Below are 27,725 nucleotides of genomic sequence, written 5' to 3'. Positions count from 1 at the left end.
TCTTCAGAGAAAAGGGGACGATTAGCATACCTGGTTTCCAACCGCGGAAAAAAAAAAATGGCAAAGAGAAATTTTGATTGCTGGCTATTAGTTAAATAACAACATGTAAATAAAGGGGAGATTAGAGATGCTAACTTCATTACCATGCGGCGGAGCTGTCCTAAAGATGGAAGAAAGTGCCCGATCTTGTATCATAAACACGATTTACTTTTCTCTTTTTAATGAGGAATTCATCAGGACAGACTCTAGTGAGAGTGCTCTACAAAAGATCAGGAGCAATTCCATGCATCTTTTTCTAAGTCCCTACTGGACTGTTTTAATACTAACAAGCCTTTGGCATTTGTTACAAGTAATTGTGCTACTGGTGATGAAAAGCACATTACTGAAGAACAGTAATAGGGATAAATCTTAGAGATAAGAATGCTTGAGATGGGGAAACAGTTGAACAGAGGAATAGAAGTGAGCAAGTTTTTTTGTTTTTTGTTTTTTGTTTTTTTACTATAGAAGTGTACTTAGCACTAATATATTCTCTAAGCTGCCACGGTTTTACCCTTATTTTTTCCATGCTATACCAGAGGACCTTAGATCTGAGCATGCAAACCCCCCTAGAGTATTTGGTAGGAGTGACTACTGGACCTTGGCTCCAATCACTGAGTGGAAGGAGGCTTCCTGAGACACTAACAGGCTCCCAGCTAAGGCTGCTGTCAACACATTCCCTGTGCCTCTTGGAGTTTTTCATCTAGATAAGTGGTTCTCAACCTTCCTAATGCTGTGACCTATTAACACAGTTCCTCTCAAAGCCATAAAATTTTTGCTGCTAATTCATAACTGCTTTTTTGCTACTGTTTTGAAACTGAGCGTAAATATCTGATATGCAGAATACCTGATATTCAGTCCCCAAAGAGGTCTTGACCAAGAGGTCAAGAACTGCTAATCTAGAGAGAAAACTCCCTTCTTGCTTTCCTGGAGATGAGTATAAGCCTGCTTCTACTTCTACTGCCTTAAGGAATGTGAGCCCTCACTACAGCCCTGGGCACTCACAACTTTTAGAACAGTGTCTTCACATTTACAACTGCACTGAGAATGAGGTTTTAGCTACCCACAGTGGCTCCTCATATGTTCAAACAGGAAGAATTGAAACATAGACACACACACACACACGCACACACACATGCACATACCACACACGCACACACACACACACATGTATATGCTTCATCCCATCCTGGAAAATAGGAAAATAGCAGTCTAACAAGGTAAACAACCTTCCTAGCAAAAGAGTCCACTGGATGGAAAAGCCCATGATTCATCTCGGACAGGCTAACCTGTGTTTCCCCTTTCTCTCTCTTCTGAGTGTCCATCCGTGTCTGTATACAGGCATTGTGTTTTCTCAAATAAAACTCAGCCCCCAAATTTGTGCTTATAAGTCAAATTTCAGCTACCCTCTACCTTTCATGATAGCAGATCCTTTTATGCTTCCTTCCTTTGCAAGGAAAACAATTGTGCAATAAAATTGAGTTTTCATGCCTTTATTTTCTTCCTCATTGGCCCATTTGTCCCATGGAGTTACACACAGTGCCTGAGAGGGATCAAAAGGCACAAATAGCAGGCGCAGCTAACAGGAGTACCATCTGAGATATAAATAATAAAAGAGAAGAAGAACAAAGTCCAAGACAATGGGGGAGAAAGAATCTAAGGAACGGGTTGGAAAATGGAATGAGTTAATGATGGAAGCATTGTTGGTATTCACTACTAGGGGTATAAAAGCACTACCACGTCCTACCTACATTTCAGAAATGCAGCCACTCTGATGAAACTCAATTTGTCCCCAGGGTCTTGTTTTTCCACTCCTAATTCCCTTTTACATAATTCCTATAGAGAATAAATTTAGGGCAGTGACAGAAAAAAAATATCTCACTGGCTACTTTAAAAAAATCATAGATATATTTACATTTAAGGCACAAAGTGCTAGATTTACAGAGGAATAGAATACCAAGCCATCTTTGGTGTTTGAGACAGGAGAAAATATTTCACCCTGTCAAAAAGAGGAGAAATACAGGCCTTTAAAACTCTGGAAAGACTAGCATGCCTTTTAAACACTTCTCTTTATAACCTTGTATAAAGGTTAACACTTCCAGTTTATTCCTGGACATCTTTACTTTAAATAGTTCACTCAGTATTTATGTCCATTATTTCTGTTCCGTTAGGCTCTCGTGAGGGTGAATCTTAATTTTTCTATGAAATATTTAATGAATAAAAGTATTTATTACTTGAGCCATTTTCCTCCTCAGTCTATGCTTAATGATAACCCATTTATTTGGATTTCCCCCAAAAGGTATCAATAGCTAGATTTTTATGCCATTCTTGTTACCCTTGTGATCTGCATTGTCTGATATCTCTGAAGGCTATACCCAAAGAGAAAATAGGATCAGATCAATGGTAAGAAAGTGATAAAATAAGAAAACTCCCAAGTGTCTTGCTTTCACTCACACTTGTTTGAATGGTGGCTTTAAGAATAGAGGCATCTTCTAATGGGAGCTCACCAACTCTATCTGGACTTGGAGTGAACGAACATAGGAATAACCAAGTCCCTCTGAAGGGGGTTGACAGCTGGGGCTGACTGAGGGGCCACTGGTAGTGACACTGGGATGTGTCTGTACTTGCATATACTGGCTTCATGGGATCCTATTCTTTTTGGATGTAAACCTTGCTCAACCTAGATGTAGTAGGGTGGGCCTTGGACTTTCCACAGAGCAGAGTGCATGGCACTCCCTTAGGGTTGGAGGGGTGGGGGAGGGTCTGTGGACAGAGAGGGAGGGGAGTGGGAGGAGGGGAGGAAGTGGGAATTTGGATTGGTATTTTTTTAAGTAATAAAAAGAATAGAGGCATCTTGCTCTCTACTCTAAAATAAATGACAGTTTTGGAGGGATTTATCTTTGTTTTAAGACAATTATTATTTTCCAGCAATTGAACCCTTTCTGTATTATAAGCATTGTAACCTTGACACTCTATGCCAGTGTTTCTGTCTTAGAAATATTGTAACCTTGACATTCTCTGTCAATGTTTTTAAGTTCTAACCCTGACCTTTTTCAACTATATTATGAGTAATTTCTTCATTGGTTCGAGAACTCCCAGAAGGCACATCCTTTTATTCCAAGATGTGAGCTAACTATGATGTCTACAACCATCTGCTCGTGAATGAACGAGCCTGACCCTGTGCTTTCTACCTGGAGCTGAAGACCATCTGAAGGAGAAGTACCTGGGGTACTTTGTCAAAAAACAAATGCTTGAACAGCTTGCCAAGACTGATATAAAATTTAAAAAAAAGAAAAAAAAGAACCCTATAGTCTCCATTTTAAAACAATTACTGCCATGTACTCCTAAGACCGCTTTTAAAGGAGGTCCCAGGTAAAGCATTGCCTGGGAAGTGTCTGCTGGAGGCGTGGCTGCTCATCCTGCCTGTTGCGCTGCTTGGGCCCCCCTTTCAGCAGAGTTTCCAGTGATGATGCATGATACACCTCGTAGACTGAAGCAACGTGGCTGCTAAATCGAAAAAGGGCTTCTTTGTCTCTCTGGCCAATTGCTTTGTCGTGCAATGTGACATCAGCCAAGGAGATTATGTTCCTTATCTTTCATCCTGGCTAGATTTCTCCCATCTCAATATATATGTGCTTGGTTCATAGATGCTACCCCTTACCACCTTGTGAAAATAATAGTTTGAAAAAGCACAACTATCACACTGAATGGCAGAAGCTGGTCGGTGCTAGTAATAAATGAAGTTTGGTCAGTCCTTAACATATATTGCTTACTAACAAACACTCAGTAGGTTCATAAAGATTCTTTTTTTATTTTCCAACTCTCATATCATGATGTCATAGACTAAGTTTTCTCTTGTAACTCAATGCCAGGATAGAAACATTAGATAAAACCTATAGCTCTCTTTGAACTTATGGCAAGGAAGGGCAGGATCTAAAAGTTGTCATATGTAATAAAAAACACCTTATAAATAAGAAGTCAAGAAAAACCAAGAGGGCCTCAAATCTGCAGGAGACAACCATTGGTAGCTGCAACGAGGACCCAGATCTATGTATGTAATATGTAAAATGCACCCCAAAAGTGGCTTTGTTGTTACTCTTGAGTGGTTCTGCTGAGGTGAGCCCCGATATATATTTGCAAGGATGTGTCTCCATTGTTCTTCTGAATCTTGATTCTGACAACTATTGGTTATACATTTTATCTGTCTAATTTCAAAACCATGGGAACTTAAATTTAGAGAAGTTAATGGAATTACCCAAAAAAATCAGTGACAAAGGCTAGAACCAAGCTTGCCTCTGCCTCCCAGACAGCCCCTTCCTCCTATGCCATGCATCTTCCTACAGTTCCAGAGCCTTCAGATTCCACTCCTCATGTAGTTTGCATTCTTTCCTTCCCTGTCTGCTCCAGTTCAACCTTCCTGTTCACTGGGTGGTCTCACAGAGGGCTGATTCAATGATTTTCAATTTAAGATTCCCAGGTCTAGGCTTTACCTCCATTCCTCCACTCCCTTCTTCAGAAGAGTAATGATGATACTATACTAGGTTGGTGTACATAAAAGACAGCATGAAACTGATCAGAGCACACTTCTTCAAACATGGGGATTTGGAGATGGCTTGAAACTTAGACCTACTGGCCAAGCATGAAATCATTTGCTAAGTGGCACGGTGGGCATTTATAAGGGCAAGAATAAGAATTTATAGAAGAAAGGCCAGTTAAGGTTCAGAGAGATGTTTTGTGACACCAAGCACCTTTTGAAGGCTTTAGAATGCTCCCAAGAATATTAATTGAGCATAGTTACCCCTAGTTGCCTATAGTATCATTCCTCAGGGAATCACTACTAACATCATTTTGGCAGTTTATACAATTCTTTACCATTAGTCATTTCACCTGAAAGAGCTGGATAGGTTCTGCACATAGCTAACAGGTGTAGTCAGAATGTACATTTAATTTGTGTGTGTGTGTGTGTGTGTGTGTGTGTGTGTGTGTTTTCCTGGCACACATGTTAAGGTCAGAGGACAACCTACAGTGTTGGTTCTTGCCTTGCCCTGGCTTGAAGCAGGGTCTATTTGTTGTTCACAATTGCACATACCAGGATAGAGGACACACGAGTTTCCAGAAAGTTTTCTTCCTCTGGCTTTCAACACCATAGGAACACTGGAATTCCTAATGTATGTTTTCACGCCCTGCTTTATATGGGTTCTGGGGACTGGAACTTGGATCTTCACATTCACATGACAAATGCTTACCCAATGAACCAACTCCTCAGCCCCACACCTGATTCTTCAAAACAAAAAGAAAACAAAAAAGGAACCACTCTACAGGAGGCAGTGAAGACTTAAAGATCAGACACTATTCCAACCTGGAAACTGAAGGAAGAATGGGATGAACTAACACAGACACATGGCCACAGCAAATGCAAAGCCAAGCAGCAGGTCAAGTTTAATAAGCTGAAATAATGGTGAATTCACTAAATCAAGTTTAATAAAGAACATGTCGGAAAGCGATAGATAAATATGGGTCCTTATTCCCTCCATGCATTCCCAGAGAGTTGTTCTTCATTTAAGTCACAGGCTCTCATTCTGTGGGTCACTACCCCTTTGGGGGTTTGAATGACCCTTTCATGGGGGTTGCATATCAGATATCCTGCATATGAGACATTTACATGACAATTTATAACCAGAGAAAAATACATTTATGATGTAGAAATGATAGAATTTTATGGTTTGGGGGGTCACCACAACATGAGGAACTCTATTAAAGGATCACAGCATTAGGGAGGTTGAAAACTACTTTTTTAAGTGGACGTAGAACTGCGAACTTGGACAGAACTGAAAAATAGATCTTTAGGAAAAAAAAAAGAAAGAAATAGGTAAAAGAATGACCAGGAAAAGAGATGGGGAGGGAAAGAGAGAGAGAGAGGTAAAGGGGAGATGGAGGGAGGAAGGGATGAAAGGAAAGAGGAAGGGGATTTGTTTTAAAGATATTTATAGTGTCTGATATCACAAAATTCAAGGCTATAATAAAGAATCATTTCGATTTATTACTATACAATGAGAGAAAAATATTTTTATCATTCTGCTTCTCTCTCTCTTGCTCCAACCACTCACTTCTCTCTCCATTCTTTCTTTATACTACATGGAATTTTATTGAATAAGGACTTAACAGAATAAACATTATTTTCCTACATATATATTATAGAAAATTTGTATGGAGTGATCTGACAAGAAGTAAATAAATTGATTCATACTTTCAATCAATAATTTGAGTTCCAGATACTCCAGATACTATGTTGAGTAGCTAATGCATGACAATGCAAAAAACAATGTTTTTAACTTGCAGGTAGCCACAATGTGCAAGACCCCAGACAACCAGCATTTCTCCTAAGGTGATAAGTGGAAAAAGAGGTATCAGAGAAGGTATACACCTTATCTGAGATTAGGGAATGGGGGTATTAGGTAGGAGCTGGGCATTAAATAATCCATGTAGAAGAAATGTCTGGGAAACACACTGAAGGATCTGTATTAGCATAATGTACAGCCTCATCTCAATGGTCCTGTTGACAGGCAGGGCAGCAGTGGATCCCACTGTGGTCTGTCCTAAGTCTGTGAGAAGGTTAGCAGCATCTTGGGCTTCTACCCATTAGATACCAGTAGCTCCCTCCACTCACCTATCTGTGAAACCAAAACTGTCTTGGGCATTGCCAAATGATGAAGTGTGGGGTATAAGATTGATCTCAGCTCAAAATCCCTGCCTTGGGGAAACATAAGCTGGATCAGGAACACAATTAAATATAAATGAAAGGACCAGGTATGAAATAATATGGGACAACACTGCTACATCTGAAGATGAAAAATGGGGAGGATTTTTGTTTGTTTGATTAATTGACTGGTTGGTCGTTTGTTCGTGTGTGTATGTGTGTGTGTGACAGGATCTCTCTATGTAGTCTTGACTGTCCTAGAGTTCCCTATGTAGATCTTGAACTTACAGAGATCCTTCTGCTTTTGCTCTCAAGAACTGGGATTAAAGGCATGTGCCACCACACCTGGCGTGAGTAGGGTTTATTATGCATAAGGCATTGACTGACTTCACCACCCATGGCCTCTCATTTATCTTCACAACAACTGTATGATAGATGTTACATGAAAACTCTTCTGAAAAATCCTATTAAGCCTCAATTGAGGGTAGTAAAGGTAACAGTGTTTGTCCAGAGTCACCCAGCAAGCAGAACAGGTTTCCAATCCTAAAATTGAAGTCAGAGTGCGAAGCCCATGCACATCTTAGAATACCAAATGACATAAAGCTTTTCATGTCGGGGCACAACATAGGGACTAGAACAGACACAGGTCTGCAAGAGAAAGGCCTGTTTACTATAGACCCACTCATTATAGACAGAAGTGTGGAAAAGCCAGGGACTTTCTAGAATGATTTAGGGAAAAAATGAACACTAAACTAATACCATAGTAGCAGTGGAGGGTGTGAAGGCGGTTGTTTGGCACAGGTCTGGGAGGCAGAAGAACAATGAGGAATCTATGATAGCAACCCATTTGAGAAAACTGGCTAGACTCCAGCTAAGAGGACAAGATGAAGACTAAAGAAATAGAGTGACCCACAGAATGATCTGACGACAAGCTGATCTAGTGACTGATTGGATACAATAGCCAACTGTCTCCAAGTGATCTGTGATGTACACATCTCAATGAATCTTCGTGGGAACTTCCTGTTTTCCCTTGCTTACCTTTTCCCCAGCTTCAGGGTTCATACCTAATTGTGTAAAGATCATAGAAACAGCATTGCCCCTGGTTTAGGCTTTGCTCATTGGACAAGTATTAACGGGGTAGCGAATACATTACAAACAATGACACTACCATAAAAATGCATTATGGGCCGGTCAGACACAACATACAGTATTTTATGAGTCGTCAACAAGACCTTGAAATAGTTTTGTCGGTCACTTGCTACTTCAGATCAAGACTCTCAAGTTCATACCACTAGCTGACCAGAAATTGAATCCTGAGTTGTCTGCCTCCTTTTCCTTTAACCAGCTTGCCATTTCTCGTTCATTTATGACTCATGAAATAAAATAGAAAAATACAAAAAAAAAACTTAGGTCAAAAAGACCAAGTGCAAGAAGCAACTAGAATAATAGAATTTGAAGATGAACAAACCTGGGCTACAGATCTGCAGTGTACCTGCCTTCCGTTGGAGATAGTGTCAGTATAGGTCACAAGGAGGAGGAGTTGCTTTGAGAGGTTTCGCCAATGGCTTGGTTGTTTTACAGGAATTCCTGAAGGTGCCTCTTAAGAATCTGAGATGCAGAGAATGGTAGAGGATGGATGACAAGAGTGGTACAGGAGAGAGAAATGATGCTAGTAAGTTACTTTGTTAGCACTGATGCAAGGCAGGCTGGAGACAATGAGGCAGTGGAATGAGGCTACTGCCTTGAGTCACTAGGAGAAATAATGCACAAGGCACACTTGCCCAAGGCTGAGTGGCTCCAGGGAACAGTCGAGACAAATATTTAGTACTGGATTGCAAAATGGAAGTCCATCTAGATTATGGGTCACAATGCATTTAATTTCAGTACAGATTATACACTGTGCTTTGCAAAATTTCTCACCCAGCAGGCCCTCTGTTTCGTGCCTCTGGGTCTGTTTTCCTTCTATCTGCCTTTGATGCTATCATGTTTAGTCTTTTCCAGGAAAGTATTAAGAACTGGCCAAGTCGCATCAAGAACTTGCCAGTTTCACCATCTTCTTTTTTCCTGGTCCCCATCTTCCCTCTCTGCAATTCTCACTGCTCGTGTCTTCAAGGACATTTTCTTTCCTTTCCTGTGCTGTATCCTTCCTGTGGGTGCTGCCGACTCTGCTTATCTCTGCTTTTCCCTCCTCTCTTTAGATGGACTTTCTTCTCCCTTGCTTTTTTCAAAAGAGCAGAAACCAAAGACCTCTCCTAACCCAGAGAACCTAGAAATAACAGTATAGACTTCACATAGTAGTGTATGACAATCAGAATGTAAATAATGCTGTATAGAATTACGTCTGAGGCTGAGATGGCTTAGTCAGAGATTTCTATGTATGTGTGAACACCTGAGTTCAGATCCCTGGCACCCATTAAAAAAAAACCATGTGTGGCACCTGTAATTCTGGCATCTAGGAGGCAGAGAGAGGAGAATAGCTGAAGTGGGTTGGCCAGACAGCATAATCAGCTAGCTTGAGGTTCAGTGAGAGACCCTGTCTCCAAAAGTAAAGTGCAAAGTTACTGAGGAAGACATTCAATACTACTCTCTGTCCTGCATCTGTTTGTGTAGCCAGATGCACACGAATACACACATATACTACTCTTCAACACACACACACACACACACACACACACACACACACACACATGCACAGAGCTGGGTAGAGGAGGGAGAATGTAATTATTTCTGAATAAAGAAAGATTCAACATGGAGAAGCCCAGACAAGTAACTTTTTACTTTCCTCCCAGGGGTTGGGATAGTGGGTCTTAGACTTCCACCGAGACCTTCAGAATCCCTTGCTGGATAAAATAGATTGCTGCCCCCTTGTGCACTTTCTAACACAATGGGTGTAGGGTTATCCTAAGAAGGTGTGATCTACTGAGTCCCCAAGTAATAACAAAGACACTAGTCAGGGGCCACACAGAGCCACTGAACTGTCAGTCAGATGGTCTGGGTTTGATTGTGCACGATAGCAGTGGGAGAAGGGAAGCAACCAGCGAGGAGAGCGCTTTGCTTCTGGTGGCATCCTCAAAGAGAACAAAGCTACCTAGGAAGCTCTGACTAATAGGTCAGTCTGGAGGGTAGGCTTGGGTGCAGGGCAGAGGAAAGGACAAGCGTGGAAAGCTCTGTATCGTAACCTTCTGGAAAGCCAGCCCCAAACCCTGACATCCACCCTTGTACTTATGATGATGCATAGAAGCAGCAGAAGGGAACTCTCAGGATCTGTTTGATCTCTGTCCAGCTCCCTAAGCCCTCTGTCTGTTTATCTCCCTCTTTCCCTGGCCTCCTCTCTCCCCATCACCCCCTGCCCAGTGGATGATTCACTGCCTCCCCTTGCTTCCCCACCCCACCCCACCCCACTACCATCTGTTTTTCTAATGATGGCAGAAGATGAGCTGTTCTGTTGGCCCCGCACCATAACCCAGCACACTCCACGCTAGCATTAGCCCTCATGCATCCTCAGAATGCTGTTTTATGGGTATCTTTTCCCCGCTAAGATTTCTCTTTTCTCTTAAACCCCACCCTTTCTCTGGTCTCATGTGGATCCCAGTTTCCCAGAACTAGCTCAAGTGACTCTGAGGTACCGAATAGGAGATTAACACGCATGCCTGCCTGCAGGTTGGGTGTGCTTGAAGAGATTGTTGGAAATCAATGGCCGTTAAAGGCGCTCTCTTTAGCACACTCCAAAGAGCCAAAAATATCTGGGCAGTGCTACAAAGTGGCGTATTAGCTTCCAAAGAGAGGTTTGGATGAAGAAATCTGCAGTGGCTTGTGGGACGTGGAGAAACCACGAGTAAGAGGAGTCCCGAGAGAATGGGTGCTGTGGACACGGCCATGGCCACTGACAGGGGTAGCAAACCCTTTCAGGGCAGACAAAGTAGGGTGTTGACTGTCTATAGGAAATGTTCACCCTAGCTTTCTCTCCCCTGATATCTAGAGCCTGCAGATTGCTCCCTTACAGAGACTGCTCCTACTAGGATTAGCTAAACCTGTTCCCTTGATCCAACTGTTTATCATCAACTCAGCCTTGTACAGTTGCAATAACCCCGCCTCTTTGTTATATAACTAACTCTATATAAGAAACACACAAAGTCGCTCTGTGTGCCGCAGGATCTCCACACAGATCCTCACCCATCTGATGCCATTTTTTTTTTTTTGTGCCTCCATGTATCTGCCTGCCTGGCTATCTGTCGTCTGTCTGTCTTTTCTTCATGCTTTCTCCAACCTCAGTCAGGACTTTCCCTAGAGTCAGCCATACTGCGCAGGACAGTGCCTAGATTAGAATATATGTATTTGTTACCTACTGTTCCCAGGATTGGAGGGCTTGCATAAATGGGCTGCATATGTATCATCCTTCTCGGTGTCAACAGTTCTTACGTCAACTCTCTAGGCAATGCTCTGATTCAGCCTAGTCTCCTCTTTGTCAGGTTAAAAAGTCATCGTACCAGCAGTGACCACTGAAAGGGAAATCCACTATGGAGGGAGGATGACAGGATTTCTTGATATAGTAAATATCTAGGTCAGACCACTCCATGATGCAATATACATCTACCTAGAAGGTTGCTTGGACACCTGTTTGACTTTGCAGTTGATGCAAAGGAGGGAGCCTCAGAAAAGTGACCACAGGGAAGAAGTGAACCACATGCTCACTTGAGTAATACTTGCTTTGAGATTATACCTGTTATTCAAGGTCCCTAATTATGGCCCTAACTTCCAGATATTCTTGTTTTGTAAGAAAAAAAAGTTTTGCACAATAATTTTGTATTTGTTTTAATTTGTAATATGTATGTGTGTGATATTATATAAGTACATATGAATCTCAATTTTAAACCAAGCCTGGTGGCCCTTACCTATGAATAATTCTGCCACTCAGGAGGCTGAGGCGAAAAGATTACTGCAAGGCCTAGTCTGGGCTATTGTGACTACAGTGTAATACTCTGTCTGCATAAATGCACACAGACACAGACACACAGACACACACACACACACACACACACACACACACAAACTCAATTTTATACACACACACACACACATACACACACACACCAAAGTTGATCTTAAACACTGTGCCGGCTGAACAAAATTGTCTACAGTAAAATCTTATTTAACTAATTTCAACCAAGGCCTAGTTACAGAATCCTAAAAACCATAAATAATTCTGGCTTGCTTTTTTAAATGACTGAAGATTTTACTAAAATAAAACTGACTTCAGAAATCCTAAATTCTGTAAATCTGAGATTAGGAGGTAGGTACATTTAAGAAACAACTAAAGGAAGGAAAGAGAGATCAGGAAAAACAGGGCCTTGAACTGGAGGAACTCACGTCATACCTCACATGATGGAATACAATGGACCAGGGAGGGGTCTGGGTGCCACTTGCGCCGGCCAGTACACACGATGCTCTACAACAGAAACACGGGAAACAGAGACATTAGGTCTATGGGAGACATGGTCAGTTCCGTGTTTGCCCCACAGCCAACTCTGGTGCTTTGAAGGCAAGCCTCCTCTCCATGTGCCTGGCAAGCACCTGGTCTTTCTCACGGAAGCCACTAACCCTGCTGGGTAGTGTGAAGGCAGAAGAAACTCTCCAAGTGGGAACTTGGTGCCGCCTTCATCTTCTTGTTCCTTCCCTAAGGTATCAGACCTTTCAGAGTGCTGAAGGGAGTATTTGAAAAGGCAATCACAACACAATGAGTGTGATCCGTTCATAGGAAGAATACTAAAATTGTAAGTAATTTCTAAGAAATTAGTACATGGCTGTGTCTGAAGAGCCATGACTTAAAAAAATTCTCTTTCCTAGGATTCTTGAATGCATAGCACTTTAAGAGCCAAAGCTAAACCTTTAAGCCCCACCTGCCCAAGGACAAGATAAGTTTCCAGAAGGCAGAGAGCTGCAATTCTTGAGGAATATCTAGCCTCATGTTCACTGCCCTCAACAAATCTGTTTGAATGACTAACAGATGTGCTCGATCACATATAGGTGGGAAGTGTATAGACAGGAAATACATTGAGATGTATGTTTGCCCCTGATTGGACCTCATGGAAAATGCAATGAATTACGGGTTTTGCCTTTTTAAAGTCCCACAAAATGTGACTTATGACCATTGCCTGGAAATCCCAGAATGAACCTGACTAGAGTTCATCCTGGTCAGTATTTAATTAAAGTTTGCTTCGAATGCGGCTCAAAATTGTGGAACTGGTGATAATAAGCACACCACTGCTTGCGTGCACTTTTAACTTATTTGACCTAGCCCATATGGATAGCCAATTTTGTTATTTTCATCCTTTTTACTATGTATATGCAAAATCCTTTCATATGTGCAAGTGTAAGATAAATTCATCATAGTAAGATTGACAATACTCACTGATCTTTAAATGCAAATTCAGTTTTCAGAGTCGTTCAGACTGCCATTTCTCCTTAAACTGTGTAAATTGCTAAAAGTGGGTGGTATGTGGTGTGGGAGAATTGTCTGTATTCTGTCAATCATATTTTAATAAAATGCTGATTGGCCAGGCAGGCAGTATAGTCAGGAAAGCCAGACAGGAAGTAGGGGTGGAGCAATGAGAACAGGAGAATTCTGGGAAGCAGGGAAGTTCCTCTGCCACTCCTGCGCAGATCACTGAAGAAGCAACATGTAAGCTGCCCCCTCTGGAAAAGGTACTGAGCCATTATGGCTAACATAGATAATGATAATGGATTAATATAAGTTACAAGGACTAATAAGAAGCCTGACCCAATGGGCCAATCAGTTTATAACCTAATGTAGACTCTGTGTTATTTTCTTTGTTGCTTGCCGGCTGTTGGGGTACTGGGCTGGACAGAAACCCCAACAAGCCGGCCCTCATGTTACAGGTATGTCTGTTGTAGATGCCAAATCCTTGAAAAGAAAAGGGCCGGTCTCCCCAACTTATTCTTTATGTCAAGTTTCAGGCAGCTGACACATTATAAACAGTGGACAACTGCTAAAGGTGATGCTAGGCCCCTAGGCCTAGAAGAGAATCAAATTCACTTCTCACCAGGCGCTCCCACTGATCTGTCTGGCTCACTGCCCCCACCCTCACCACAGTTCACTTCCTTCTTGCAGTTTCTGAGGAACACTTGCAATTGTCTTTTTATCAGGGACCAGTAGCTTCACCTCACCACGTCCTTAGAGGTAAGTGCTGTGTTTATGGGTGGATGGCTGTCATAAGCCGGAAGATTCAGGAGAAGCCTGGGGACCCAGCATTGCATTTAGCAGTTGTCCAGTGCTGGTAATGTCACCTGCCTGAAAGGTGACATAAAGAATAGTACAGGAAGACCGGGTCTTTTTCTCAAGGATTTGGCATCTAGGATGGGTAAAACAGACATACTATGCACTTTTAGCAACTTACACAGATTAACAAGGTATGGTAGTCTGAACTACTCTGAAAACTGAGTTAGCATTTAAAGGTCAGTGAGTATTGTCAGTATCACTATGATGGATTTATCTTACATTTGCACATACGAAAGGATTTTACATATACTTAGTTATAGCAAAAGGAATGAAATAACAGAATTGATTTTCGACTTGTATTAGGTTAAATAGGAAGGAGCAAATGCGAGCGAGAAAGGAGGATGAGACCACATACTGAGAAGTCACAGCTCCCACACAGTAAGACCTCTTTATTTCCCCTTCTTTCTCTTTTCCTTTAAACTATTCTGTTTACTAAAAGTACCACTAGTTCTTTCATGATTAATTTGAGAAAGCAAATCAAAATAAAGATAAAAAGCTTTGACGTCACTATGCTACTGAAGAGCTGGGGAGTTCACAGATAGTCTTACAAATGGTCCTTCCAAATCCATCCCTTGGGGAAGCCTCACTAGCTCGCACCTGCCTAATTCATAATTATGATCATTCTTTAAAGACAGAGGGGAAAGCATTGTGCAGTCTGTGAAGTAGGAATCTATGAGGCAGAATAATGGGAGTGTGTTGGAGAATGAGAGGCAATGGTAGATGCCTCGTGCTTCGGAAGGAATCACTTTCAAATACAATTTAGGGAAATGTAGTTCCAGTCAAACAACTGCTGCATTGTGTTAAAAAAACAAACCAGCTCATAAAAAAGGTTCCACATCTTTCCACCTTAAAATATATATTTCCCCATTTTAAAGTCAAGCTATCACAAGCCAACCTCAGGAAGGGGCAGGTGACGATAACCATAAACAGTTCACCTCACCCCGACATAGGATTTTAGAAAAACAAAGCTTTGAGAAGTGTCTCAGTAGAGGCTTCCATCTTGCAGGTTCTCTGCTTTCCTACACTATGTTCATTCTATGATCATACAGGATATGACACTTGGATGAAGGGTGAGGTGTCTACCTACTTTGAGGACCTTTCTGCTCAGTATGAAGTTGGGATAGCATGTCAAATGAAAGAAAAAGAAAGAAATCAAGAGAATAAAACATGGAGACTTGAAAATCACATCATACTCCTGGTCTGGAGAAGTGTATCCCACACTCTCAGCAGCGTGGAGATGCTGAACTCTTAGGAAATAAAGGCAGATGTCAGGAGACAGCAGCAGTGGTTCCAGAGAGTAAGGATGTGAACTATGGTATCAACACTGACTCAGCACAAAGCACCCTAACTCTCCTTATTGTCAGATCCCACTGCCCGGTCATCATGTCAAAGATCCACAATGTTTACCTGGGAATTTTGTACTCTGGCCTACTGTCTCCCACAGGAAACATGTTCTTGTAAAACTGAAGCAGAATAGTGTGTGTATGTGTGTGTGTGTGTGTGTGTGTGTGTGTGTGTGTGTGAGTGTGTGTGTCGGGGGTGGTGGTGTTATCACTCTATCCTATGCATCACAAGAGGTTTTAAGAAATGGCCTTCTTAGTCAAAGTTGGTACAATAGGAAGTATTGTACTTCCTATTGAAGTATTGATTCTCTAGTTTTTCAAGCCATGTTTGTAAAAGGATAAAGAAAGAAGAGCAAATGATCCAGATATTTATCTATACATACACACACAAGCAAACCATGAAACAATGCTTTCTTGTTCTATGGAGCTAAGTGGCACAATCTTCACAGAGGTGGAGGAGATTTTAAAAGGATAAATTTATACTAAATAAATTAAAATATCACTTAAACTTAAGATTTATATGATGGAAACTGGGCTGGGTGTTTCTTATGTGTGCTGGGTGTTTTTTTTTTTTAACTTTCATAAGAATACTGCAGGAGAAGTAGTATTTCCTTCGCCTTGAAGGGGAACGCCCAGAAGCTCTGAGTGCAAACCACCTTTCTTTCTCTCAGTTGTTTCTTAGGGGTATTTTTCATCAAAACCCACGGACAATCTAGATTTTAGGAAATTGTTTTTTTTTTAATAAAATGCATAGTATTCTGAATCTCAGCCATCATTTGCAGGAATACAAACCAACTGGCCATCTAGAGAAGGGTAAATAAACTCTAGAGAAGAGTAAATAGCCATCTGAAAGCATATCTCACTGATCTTTAAGAGCAAAACCAAACTCCAAATTCTATCCCACAGAAAGAAAAGCAGTGTTAGAGGGAAATCTCTTTCAATGATCTTTCTCCAGGTTTTATGGTAAGGGAAGGAAAGGTGGAGACTGGTATTTTTCATGGTTCAAAAGAATAGCCTATTTTCTGTTTCATGGGAAAACTATCCCAAGCAGACAGCTAGAGGGGGAAAGACTCCTGTGGTTGTGGTGATACAGGCATTGGCACACAATTTAGAGTCAAGGACCTTGTTTAAGTGTGGTCTACAAAGTGAGTTCCAGGATAGCCAGGACTGTTACACAGAGAGATCCTATCTTGGAAAAAACAAAAAACAGAAAACAAAAGTAGAAGAGGAGGAGGAGGAAGGAGAAGGAGACGGAGACGGAGACGAAGACAGAGACGAAGACGAAGACGAAGACGAAGAAGAAGAAGAAGAAGAAGAAGAAGAAAAAGAAGAAGATTGCTTAGACATTTTCTTCACTTGACTTCTTGACAACTGTGGAATTTTGGGCAGATTATCAAGCAATGCCTATGTATATGTAAAGTAGAGATAAAGTCTTTCTAAGTTTATTAATTTGTGATGAGATTCAGATCATATATAGAAAACATATTTATATACATAATTGCATATATGTAGTTACATATATAATCTGAATCATATATATGTATATATGTGTGTGTGTAGTAATAGTAGCAGTAGTGGTGGTGGTAGTGAACATACACAGGAGTTTGGAAACAAAGTATTATTCAAAGAGTGATAAAAGCTATCACTCTTGTTACAGAGAATGAAGTCATTTGAAGCAGAATTTAGAAGAATATAATTTGGTTCTTCACTCTGTGTTCTCACTGGGTACAAAACGATTTGAAATATGATAGACAGCAGAGATTTCCATTACAGAGATGAGAATTATTTATCAAACAATTGAACTATACTTAAAATAGGTGTTCTTGAACTTTTAATATTTACACTGCAATTACCTGTAAGTGTAATGACTTATTAGACTTGAAGCGTTCAGTGAGCTAGCTGGGATATGTGTAAGACACATCCTTATGCATTCCAAGCATCCTAGCTTTTAGGAGGATGCAATGTCTCTTATTCTTTTATACTGCCCAAGTGATACAAAGAGACACCCAACTGAAGACTGGATGTAGTACAGAACAGCCTCCAAGATAGTTTGAGTTACAGGATTTTACTTAAAATATGGAGCTTTTCTAAGATAGTTGGTTAGGTTTATAAGATATTTCTTCTTATTTATGAATAGAAGGTTATATTTTACACCCCCTATGGTCCCTTGGTTGCCCCAAAATGATAGTCTTCATGAGCTCATCAGTGGCTAGAACATAGTTTCATAATAGATAACTTCAGAGACAATACGTCAATCATCTCATCATTTTCATTACTTCCATTGACTTCTCTTATTCATCTTTTACAATACAGTTCTGATATCCTACATGCAGGGCATCCTTTTGTGTTTTGCAAGCAATACTCCCTAATATGACATCAATGGAAGAACTGATAATCAAATATCAAATCAAATAAAGAGCCTAGGTAATGCCTTGCTTTGCCCCACTGGGATATTTACTATTAACTATTAGATTGCTATTTGGTTTTGATTTTATTTTGGTGTGAAAGATGCTGATTTGGAGTTCAGAAACACATAGAATATTGTTTATTATGCTTTTAACTTGTGAAACTCTAACTCCTGGGTTATTTTCTGAGAATAAATTATTCTTACAAGGCAAAGTAAATTGGTCTTATACTATACACTTTTCAAATCATCTCAGTTCTTCCCTTAGATTGTTGGGAGGATCTAATTTACTTTATTTTGTTTTCCACAGCATCACGACACCCATCTCAAGATTTCCGCTACTGCATCTGTGTCCCAGAACACTGTGATGGGACACATATCCCCTAATCATAAAGACAGGGAAGTGTCACAGCAGATGATAAGGAATGGGCATGAGCAAATGAAGCTTCCTTGCTTGGCAACTGATTGAGAAAGACTATTAGGGACCAATCAATTTAAACTCTATTCATATGGCTGTCCTCTGATTCTGAGATAACCCATGAAGATGTCTTTGATCTTCATTTACTTGAAGAAATAGAAACCCAGAACAATGAGCAGATTGTCTGAGGCCATTCTCCTGGTGACTAGCAGAATTCATGGGAGTTCGTTCAGCCTTACGAGAAACAAAAACATTTTCAGGGCTGGATAGCTCAACAGTTAAGAATGTTTTCTGATCTTACAGAGAATCATCAGTCAGTTCCAAGCTCCCACCCCTGACAGCTCACAACCACGTATACTTCTAGTTCCAGGGGACCCAATGTTGTGTTCCAGGTCCTGTATGCACTCTTACACACCTAGCATACATATATACATATGCACATGAATGCAAAACACATCTTTAAAAACTATATGTTTTTAATGCCTAGACTGCAGGGTTTCATTGTTGCTTAAATATCACATATAAACAACTTGTGTCCAAAACTAAAAATTTACTAATCAGGCTATAATCATGGCAAATGCAAAAAAAAAAAAAAAAAGGATGATGCTGTTCAATGTGTTGGCTTAAGAGGAGATGAATGTTCTGCATTTTCTTGACCAGAGTTAACCCCACATTAGCAAGGATGTGTTTACCCATAGCAGCAAGAAGCTGCTCAGATTTGGCTTGTGTGAGGAGAAAATATTTGTTTCTCAAGTAGAAAGTGGTATTCTAACAATTCTTTACTCATACAGCCAATGCTCTTAAGATGCTTGAGAGCACCAGGTACTGAACAGGGCATCAGGCACCCAAACATGAACAAAATGCATTAGGACCACTCTAAGTAAATAATGGCCCTCCTAAAGGACAGAGGAGGAAAGGGAGGCTTCATTAAGAGAGAGCAAATGGTTCTCTACTCTGGAAAGAGTCTGTTTCTGTAATAGTTTCCTGGGTGTCTTCTGGAGGACAATGATACCAAACAGTCGCTGCTTCTCAGGTGTTCCCAAAGACCTTCTGTCATAAACCAAACCATTCCTCGCACTGCATTATACAATGTTTCTGAATGCCAAATCAGCAGCTTTCACAACAAAACAAAATCAAAACCTTTTCTAATATAGCCTTCCTCCTTCCTCCTCTTACCATCGTATGTTCCCTCAGTTTATCCTCACATTTCCTGTCTTGTTTTTATTATTCACTTTCTTCCCCATTGTTTATGTCTCTGAGCCTTATTTCTAGCTTCCATCCTCCCCACCCCCACGTTTTTGAGACAGGGTTTCTCTGTCCTGGAACTAGCTCTTGTAGACCAGGCTGGTCTCGAACTCACAGAGATCCGCCTGCCTCTGCCTCCCAAGTGCTTTGATTAAAGGCGTGCGCCACCACCATCTAGCTTTAAATGAATGTTCCTCCAGTTACTTTTCTTCCTTTCTTATTTGATCGCTTGTCCTTGATCATGGGAATCATTCGCAGGGATGTTTGATAGCAGGATATTTGGAGAGCATCTATCATTCCTTCAGGGAATGTCCTGCCAATTGAGTCTTAGTTGGCAGCCTCTGTACTTACGATACACAAAACTGACCCTTTCCTCACCTGGACTTTGACAGGTTCCATCCAGTGCTCCAGAGTGTCAGTAGTCACGTTCTCTGGCAGCATCACAGGATCACTAGGGGGGATGACGCATAATGGAGAACACACCGCACCTGAAGGATGGAAGTGTATAGCAGAGCCATGGACCTCCCAGATCACACTCGTTCTCAATGCTTGCTTAGTCTACACTGAGAAGTCTATACTATCAATTATAACATCATGGCAGTTATAGGCAGGACTGACTTCTGCCCCTTGCGTACTTGTAGGGTACTGTTACATAAGGTCATAAAGAGCCAGTGTGACCAACTAACTCTCTCCTTTCTCCATGTGTCGCCTCCTCTGCCTGGTCCACTATATTCTCTCCTCAGGAATTGATACATCTCTGAGCCATTAAACAAAAAGATTGATTTCTGATTTAGCAGATTGCCACATCCCCAAATCAGAGCTCTAGCTAGTCAAACTCTGTATTGATTGACAGATGCCTTGTTAGTATATTTAATCATTCTGATCTCCCAATAGCTTATATTGATAGCTCCTGTTACCTTGTAGCTTCAATACAAGGAGGAAATGGTATAGAGGTTATTATACTACCCCAGGGATTGTCCTATTCGGCCAGTTGGCATGCTGAAGATTATTACAAACACAACCAAGAAACTTATTTGAGTAAGGGAGGGAACAGCCAAATAAGAAGCAAAGATTTTGGTCTCTCAAAGAAAAATCTTGTTCTGTTTGCTTACATGGCAGACCCAAGTGCCTCTTCCTCAAAGCCTAGTCAAATGAAACTCATTCTTGGGGATCTCTTTCCTACAATGTAAGTAGTCTCTAATTTTCTTTTCATTTCTTATTGTCTGTGTTTTTAGATAAATAATACAGTGCTTTTAGGAGCCAACATACATGTATAATATTTTATGTAGAAATCAGAAATTTTGAGGGTGAGAATTTGCTCATGGAACACCACTGAAGAGACCTCTGAGATTCCTGATAATCCAGATCTTTGTGTGCTTTGATCAGCACAAGACATTATAATACAAATAATACTTAGAACACAGTGAAGAATCAATTCAGAAATGACTGGCTTTCCAATTAATTCATATTACGCACATTTCCATCACATGGGTTAGACTCTCCCAAGAAATTTTCAGGTCTATGTAATTCAGAATTTAGATACAATCTCATAAGGTTTCACATTACAAATCTTTTCTGTGATGTGTAGGGCCAGTTTAGACAAAGTTGGCTCAACCTTACTCTAAGGGGCTCTGACCCCAAACAACTTAACTGCAATTACTTAAGTGCTTGCCCACGGGCTCTGGAACCCAGTCCTGTGTAGAGAAAGTTTGAAGAACGACGTGAGCGGTGCCGCCTCAAACAATCTTGCCCACACCAACAGAGGTAATACAGGAGCCCAGCATGGGGTGGGATGCAGCTGATCATTCCGTTCAGAGCTACAATCCAGCCACAGGTACATGCTTAGTCTCAAAGCAAAGTAGGCAATATGAGCAGATGTCCCGTTCTTACCAATCCCGTATCCCTGTCCACACTTGTACTCCACAGAATTCAGCTCTGAAGGGGGTGGCGGGCATTCCCCTTGCAGGTTTTCACACAACTTGAATTCCTGGGTCCACAGCCCTTCTTTAGTGCAGAGGATGGGAGTCTAGAACATCAAAGGTAAGAAACACCACTATTGTTATTTTGTTAACTTCATGGTAAGAAGGGGGAAAGTGGTCTGGTTAGTGACAATACCCCTTAACTTCTGGAACTCGGGCTAAACGAGGATTAAAGCAGTAAGTTGAGTAAAAAATGGCAAAAGAAGGAGGAGGAAGAAGAGGAGAAAAGAAAGGACTGGAGGAAGGAATGAAGAACTAACAGTACAACTCAAGACAATGTCTTCTTTTGCCACATGAAGGAATCAGGAACAACTTGTCCATTCGTGAAGCTTATTACCATTACATTCTCCTTCAGCAACGAGGATACAATAAACTGACCAGAACCATATATTCTGATCAATTTTGAGAAAAGTCCCACAGATGGTGTGGCTTTGACCAAGATTTGTACATATTATTACACCAATGTTGCTTGTAGCAAATGTGGATTTTTTTCCCAGGCGGGTTTTGTATAGCAAAAGCAATTAACAATTTTCCTAAAGGTATGCTTTTCCTCTCTACTGAAACACTCACATTATTGCTGCCTTCACCCTGCTTGAAGTCTGTTCCCTTTCTCCATATGTCTGCTGCCCGGTATAACTCTTGGCTCACCCCCCCCCCATCAATGTATACTCTACCTGGATGGAACAAAGAGAAAATTAATAGCTATAAACCCCAAGGGGAGACAATAACTCCGCCTTTGTCTGGCAAACTCTGTGTTTTCTTAACTAGTCAGTTCACACAAGCATGTCTGACCTCTTCCGATCTCATTTTGTGTCCCATTCCTTCCACATTGGTTCTGCAATATTACTTTGAATACTGGACACTAAGTTCAAGTTATGCCGAGGGAGCAGGAAAGGCCACTGATCTTTGTCACCAAAGTCTGCTTGACTTCCTGTCTCATGTATGTGTCTGGGATACTTGAAAAAGCATCTCAAACAAAACTTGAGTTTAGTCATACAAGCATGATAAGACTGTGGTTTTTAGTTCAGACTTGTGCCAGAATCCTAGGGAGGGGACTAGTCAAACAGCACTTTAATAAGCTTTGCTGAATAATTCGTGGTTTTGTTTGGGGCTTTGTTCTACTATAAAAGAAGTTCACGACTCCTGCATTCCTACTCGTTAGGTCAGTGCACTCATGAGAGCTGACTGCATTGCCAAATCTGCATCCTAGACTGGCATGAAAAGGGCCCTGGTACCCTACTCACTAGTGTCTTCTCCTTATCCCAAAGGAAACTGAATTTGGAAGGGAATGCTCCAAAACACCAGTTCTCTTCGGAACTCTCTATGGAATACTATCAATGCCTCTCATTAGAACCCAGCTGTGTAAGGACCTGCCTGCTGTGTTTCTTTCAGCTCACTTCTTCCCAGTATTCATGTCATGGCCATGATCATGGAGAAGAAAGCAGAGTCACACCACAATGAAGTTCACAGAATCTTCCTTACCGTTTCCGTTTCCTGGTTGCAGTTGAGTACACATTGGCTGTCCAGTTTGAAGCCATCGGTACACTCATACATGCCTTCAAAGACAGGAGAAGGAGGCTCGCACACCACTGGGCTGCAGCTCCTCTGTTCCCAGGTTCCATCATCCAGGCATTGGATCTTCAGGAACTTACTAATGAGACACAAAACCGAACAGTCCATCAGAGAAGACTGAACCCTCAGAAAGATATGATAAATATTAGCAAAGGGGAATGGGGACATGCTCAGCGGGCAAACTTGCCAAACCTGAGTTGAATCCCTGGAACCTACATGCTGGAAGGAGAGAAATGACTTCCAAAGTTGTCCTATGACCCCCACACAGGCCATGTCATATGTATGGGACCACACATCATGCACACACACACACACACACACACACACACTGGAAATAAAAAAGGGTAGGGCAATTGGTTCTATTTAGCCAAATGTCCCATTGTGGCTCATTAAGCCAAAACTAGTGGTGTTTATGGACTGACAGTGGTGGGAGGTCTTGCACATTTGCCTTATTACTCCCAAGAGAGCTGATAAATAGCATAGCAACTGGACTGTTGATGGGCACAGTCTCACATCTGTGCCTAGTGAGAGATGCTGTACAGTCAGAGTACAGCAGAGCTGTCAGACACTCAGGGCGCACCAGATACAACGTGAAGATCACCTGTCCTGTGGTGATATAGTTGCTGAAATTAGTAATGCTCATTGTCATTAGCTCTTTGAGGAGAAAGAGTCCAGCTATGTATTGGTCTAGAACAAAGGTCCACCAGACCTTCAAAGGACAGTCTCTCCACTGACATCACTATGGCTGCTTTGTTTGTTTACAAGTTCACTTTTTCTTGGAATATGTTCATAGCTTTCATCAGATCCGTGAGCTGATGTGACTCAGTACAGCCTGGAAGAACTGGCCCTCCATCTCATGTCCAGACATGGCCCCTGAGCAGAGATTGTGCTCGAGAGGGACAGGAACAAAAACACCAGAGTTCTTGGTACTGCCGATTCCATTCCACTCCCCGCTGACTCACTGCAGTCAGGAGGTGCTTTCCAGTTTGGCTGTTTTCGCATACCTTCTTCTGATTCACAAAACTCGCGGTTACAGATAAGCTTGTCATTGAAAGTATAAATAATCCTTTGGCCACTGGCTCTCTCCACCATGTAGCTGGTGGTTTTAACTTGCTTGCTTTCGCTTGTGAGTGAGTGAGTGTGTGTTTGTGTGTGTGTGTGTGTGTGTGTGTGTGTGTGTGTGTGTGCACGCACGTGCAAGTATGTTTTGAGGCAGGGTCTCATGTAATCCAAGCTGGCCTCTTAGCATCTGAGGGTGACCCTAAACTAATGGATCTTCTTACCAATATTTCCCAACTGCCTGGGCTTACAGGCTTATGCTACATGCCCAGAACATTAAAATGATGTTTTCTAGTGTCATGATATCATTTTAACACTTAAAATATGTGCATCATCCTATATATGCTTTTAACCAACATCATAAAATGCCTTTTCTGTGCTTGTAATATTCTTCCATTTTCTACCAGAGAAACATAGACCTCCCTGGTACATGCAGAAGTCAGGTTTTTCCACTGGGTTGGAAACTTGCAGAAGGCACCAGCTGTTTCATTTTCTTGTTTTCAATTTTTAGGATGCAGTATTTAGCCTATATTTAGAACTAAGAAAATAAATACTTTATTTTTAAACCACTGATTTGCAATGAACAACATCAGGTACATTGCAAGACTCATAACAAACAAATCAATCGACTCATCATAGCTCTAAGAATAAAACTCTGCTTTTGTCTCAATTATATAGAAAAAGAACCCACCGTGATGTTAAGTCCTTTTCCCAGGATCTTTTACCACAGGATGCATTTGCTTTCAAACAATTTGGATAGCATGTTTTTAATACTATCTCCTTAGAAGGGTGTGTGTTGCACCAGGATCTCACTAGCATAGGTTAGAGGTGTCAATTGTGAAACTCTATGCTAATGAAAGAACACGCTATGTATTATTTAGTACAAGGATTCTTCCCTCACAAAGATGATACTTAAAGATGGCTTCGAAAATTGTTTTCTAGCAAAGAGTTTGCGCTCATTTTGCTCTAATGAGGCTCCTTTGAAATCTCCCTTAAATTCAGCATTTTCTCTTCCTTTGCTCTGCAGATTTTAAGTCCTCCAGGAGAACCCTCCCCCTTCCACAGTTGAGACCCTTCCCATGGCTCTGCCGAATGACATTTCCCAAAAGGAGAGAGTCAGCAACACCACTGACACCAAGAGGGAAGCAAAGCTGTACAATCCTTGCCTGTCAGCACGGTTGCAAAGGAAAACCCTTGCTTGGCTAGGATGATAATATTTTTACTTCATGTGGTATTTTTCTTTTTCTCTGAATTGGTTTGAAATAGTTTAACCATGGAAACAGTCTCCCCTTTCCTTGCCCAGAGTGAGGAATTATTCAAGAATGTCGAGTTCATGCATTTCTTTGCCAGTTTAATAACCTCAGAGGTGAGAGTAGACAGATTAAACTTGCATGGGGAAGAGTGAGTTTGGGTATTGGGGTTGTACCCACACACTATGACAGGACCTGGGCTGCAAACCGGCAACAGCAAGAGACGAGGACTGATGTGTGGTAGCAAGAGAAGAAACACAATTGAGAGCGCAGCCCCTGAACTGGGCAAGCATGGGGGGTGGGAGCATCGTTGTTGCCTAGGCAACCAGGGTCCGTTCATAACAGTCCTTTCCTACACTTCTCCCAGTTTCATGAATTCTCCTTCCTCATGCTTCTTTTCCTTTGGAAAGTAGATGATTTTACGTAGCTGTGTTAGTTCCTTTTCTCATGGCTGTGACCAAGCACCTGACAGAGAGCAACTTGAAGGAGGAAGATTCTGACTGTTAGTCCAGAGGAGTATAGTCTGCCATGGCAGGGAAGGTGTAGGCATAGGACCAAGACTGTCCATGGTGCATATATTGCCAAAGATCAGGAAGCAAGAAAGAGGAATATTGGCTCTCTGCTGACTTTTCCCTTTTCCTCTTTTTATTCATCCTGGTCTCCACCCCGGGGCATGGTGCCATACACATTTGAGGAGTGTCTTTCTTTCAAGCCTCTCCTCAGTTAAATTTCTCTGAAAATACTCAGATATATGCAAAGCTGTGCCTCATTAATGCTCTATGTGCTTCTTAATCCAACCAAAGAGACCACACAAGTGAACCATTGCTACAGCCATCTCCTGGGTTTCTGTTTGTTTGTTTTTCAGGTCCTGTACCTCTACATCAGATGATATTGTTAAGGCCCCACCTTCAGACCACTTCCAAAGCATTCACCAGGTTCCCAGTGGCCTAGTGGTATGAGATGCTTCAATCTGTTGATCATGCTTACGTGTGGATTCACAGTTAATGGCCTGAGTCTTCAGCGTCATGGTATGGAGCTTGTGTGCCATGGGGCCCTTCTGGCCGTTTTGTTACATTCCAAGGACACCATGATTATATCAGAAAATAAGAATTCCTTGGATTAGTTCTAGCTCCATAAAACTTGGCTTCTTTCTAAGGCCTGTCTGAGGGGGGCTGAAACTTAAAACATTCCTCCTAGTCTCCTTTATTCAGTTACTATTGTACACAAAATGATTGTTCTTTCTCCAACTCCCCAGTTTATGTCAAAACTTTCATCCTCAGTGTGATTACACTAGGAGGGAGGGCATTGGGGGGGATAATTAAGGCATAAGATGGCACCCTCAGGACGGGACTAGTGTCCTTAGACAAAGGGGCACAAACGCTTCCCTGCCTTGTCTACGCTCTTCCCTATGAGGACACAGCAGAAAGGAGAGCGTTTGCATACAGGGAAACATGTTTTCCGAGAAGACATCTACCAAATTCTGTCATCAAGAACTGCGAGGCATGAATGCCGGTCAGTTGAGATACTCAGTCTACCGTACTGTTTCTGCGACTCCCAAGACCATAGCACCTCTGTGGCATGATCTGGATAACTGCTTCTGCGTATCTCCTGACATGGGGATATCGCATACTGACCTCTCACTCTAATAGGATTATTCCTGGGGGGCAGGGGAAGGCGTTACTCCTAATGGTCCACTTCCTTCAGGCAATAAGTGCAAACCAGGAGCCAAGAAACTCTTTGAAGTCATGGTAGGAATGGATTTGCATTTCAAGGAAGGATAACTGTCAGCACTGAACCAAATCATGCAGACAAGTCCTTGTCAAGACAGGATCCAAGGCTTGCTGGAAACCTCCTTCCACTCCTTTCTGCAGAACATCTGCTCACGTCTATCCCCTCTCTGTAGTATCTTCATGCCAGTGGGTAAAGTAAGGGAAAGGCGTTGTCTTTTATAGGAAATTAATACTAGTGACAAGTTGGTGACTTTCCTGATGTCCCTAGAGTAAGAGAGTTACCAGCTAAAGACAGAGTAGATTCTGAGGTTTTCAAGCTCTAAGACAACACCCCAACCGTTAGACAAATGGGTTTCAGATGAAATTTGTAGGAAAACTTATCACAATCAAGTAAGAGTTCTTTTGAAAACCCAGATTACCTGGCCATCTGAACTAAACTTCCTGGAACTAGCTGAGGACAATAACTTCCTTCTCTCCCTATTCTCCCTCTTGCTTCAGTTCCCTCTTCCCTTTTTTTCTGTAGTGCTTTGAATCAAACACAGAGCCTTCTGTATATTAAGCAAGAACTCTATCATTGAACTAGATCTCTCCGTCTGAACTCTGTATTTTAAAATCCTGCCTATAGTTTTTTTAAATGCAATGAGGTTGGCAAATGCTTACAATTTCTTCTCCTTCCCATGCTAGTAAAAGTAAGC

At 41.6% G+C, this 27,725-nt stretch overlaps 1 protein-coding gene across 1 annotated transcript in view; it reads right to left on the bottom strand.

Annotated features, from left to right (window-relative positions):
- Pappa2 (pappalysin 2) overlaps positions 1 to 27,725 on the bottom strand; it is a 240,885-nt gene that overhangs the window by 33,624 nt on the left and 179,536 nt on the right. Inside the window, exons 17-20 of the mRNA XM_048421621.3 lie at positions 22,902 to 23,070; positions 21,331 to 21,466; positions 19,819 to 19,928; positions 12,108 to 12,179 (exon numbers count right to left, since the gene is read on the bottom strand). Of these exons, the coding sequence (XP_048277578.3) occupies positions 12,108 to 12,179; positions 19,819 to 19,928; positions 21,331 to 21,466; positions 22,902 to 23,070 (487 nt within the window). The remainder of the gene's footprint in view (positions 1 to 12,107; positions 12,180 to 19,818; positions 19,929 to 21,330; positions 21,467 to 22,901; positions 23,071 to 27,725) is intronic.

This window comes from Myodes glareolus, chromosome 5, assembly GCF_982192425.1.
Source record: "Myodes glareolus chromosome 5, mMyoGla1.1, whole genome shotgun sequence".
Classification (NCBI taxonomy): domain Eukaryota; kingdom Metazoa; phylum Chordata; class Mammalia; order Rodentia; family Cricetidae; genus Myodes; species Myodes glareolus.
The sequence above is the reverse complement of the archived record's forward strand: the minus strand, read 5'-3'. Positions and strand labels throughout refer to the sequence as shown.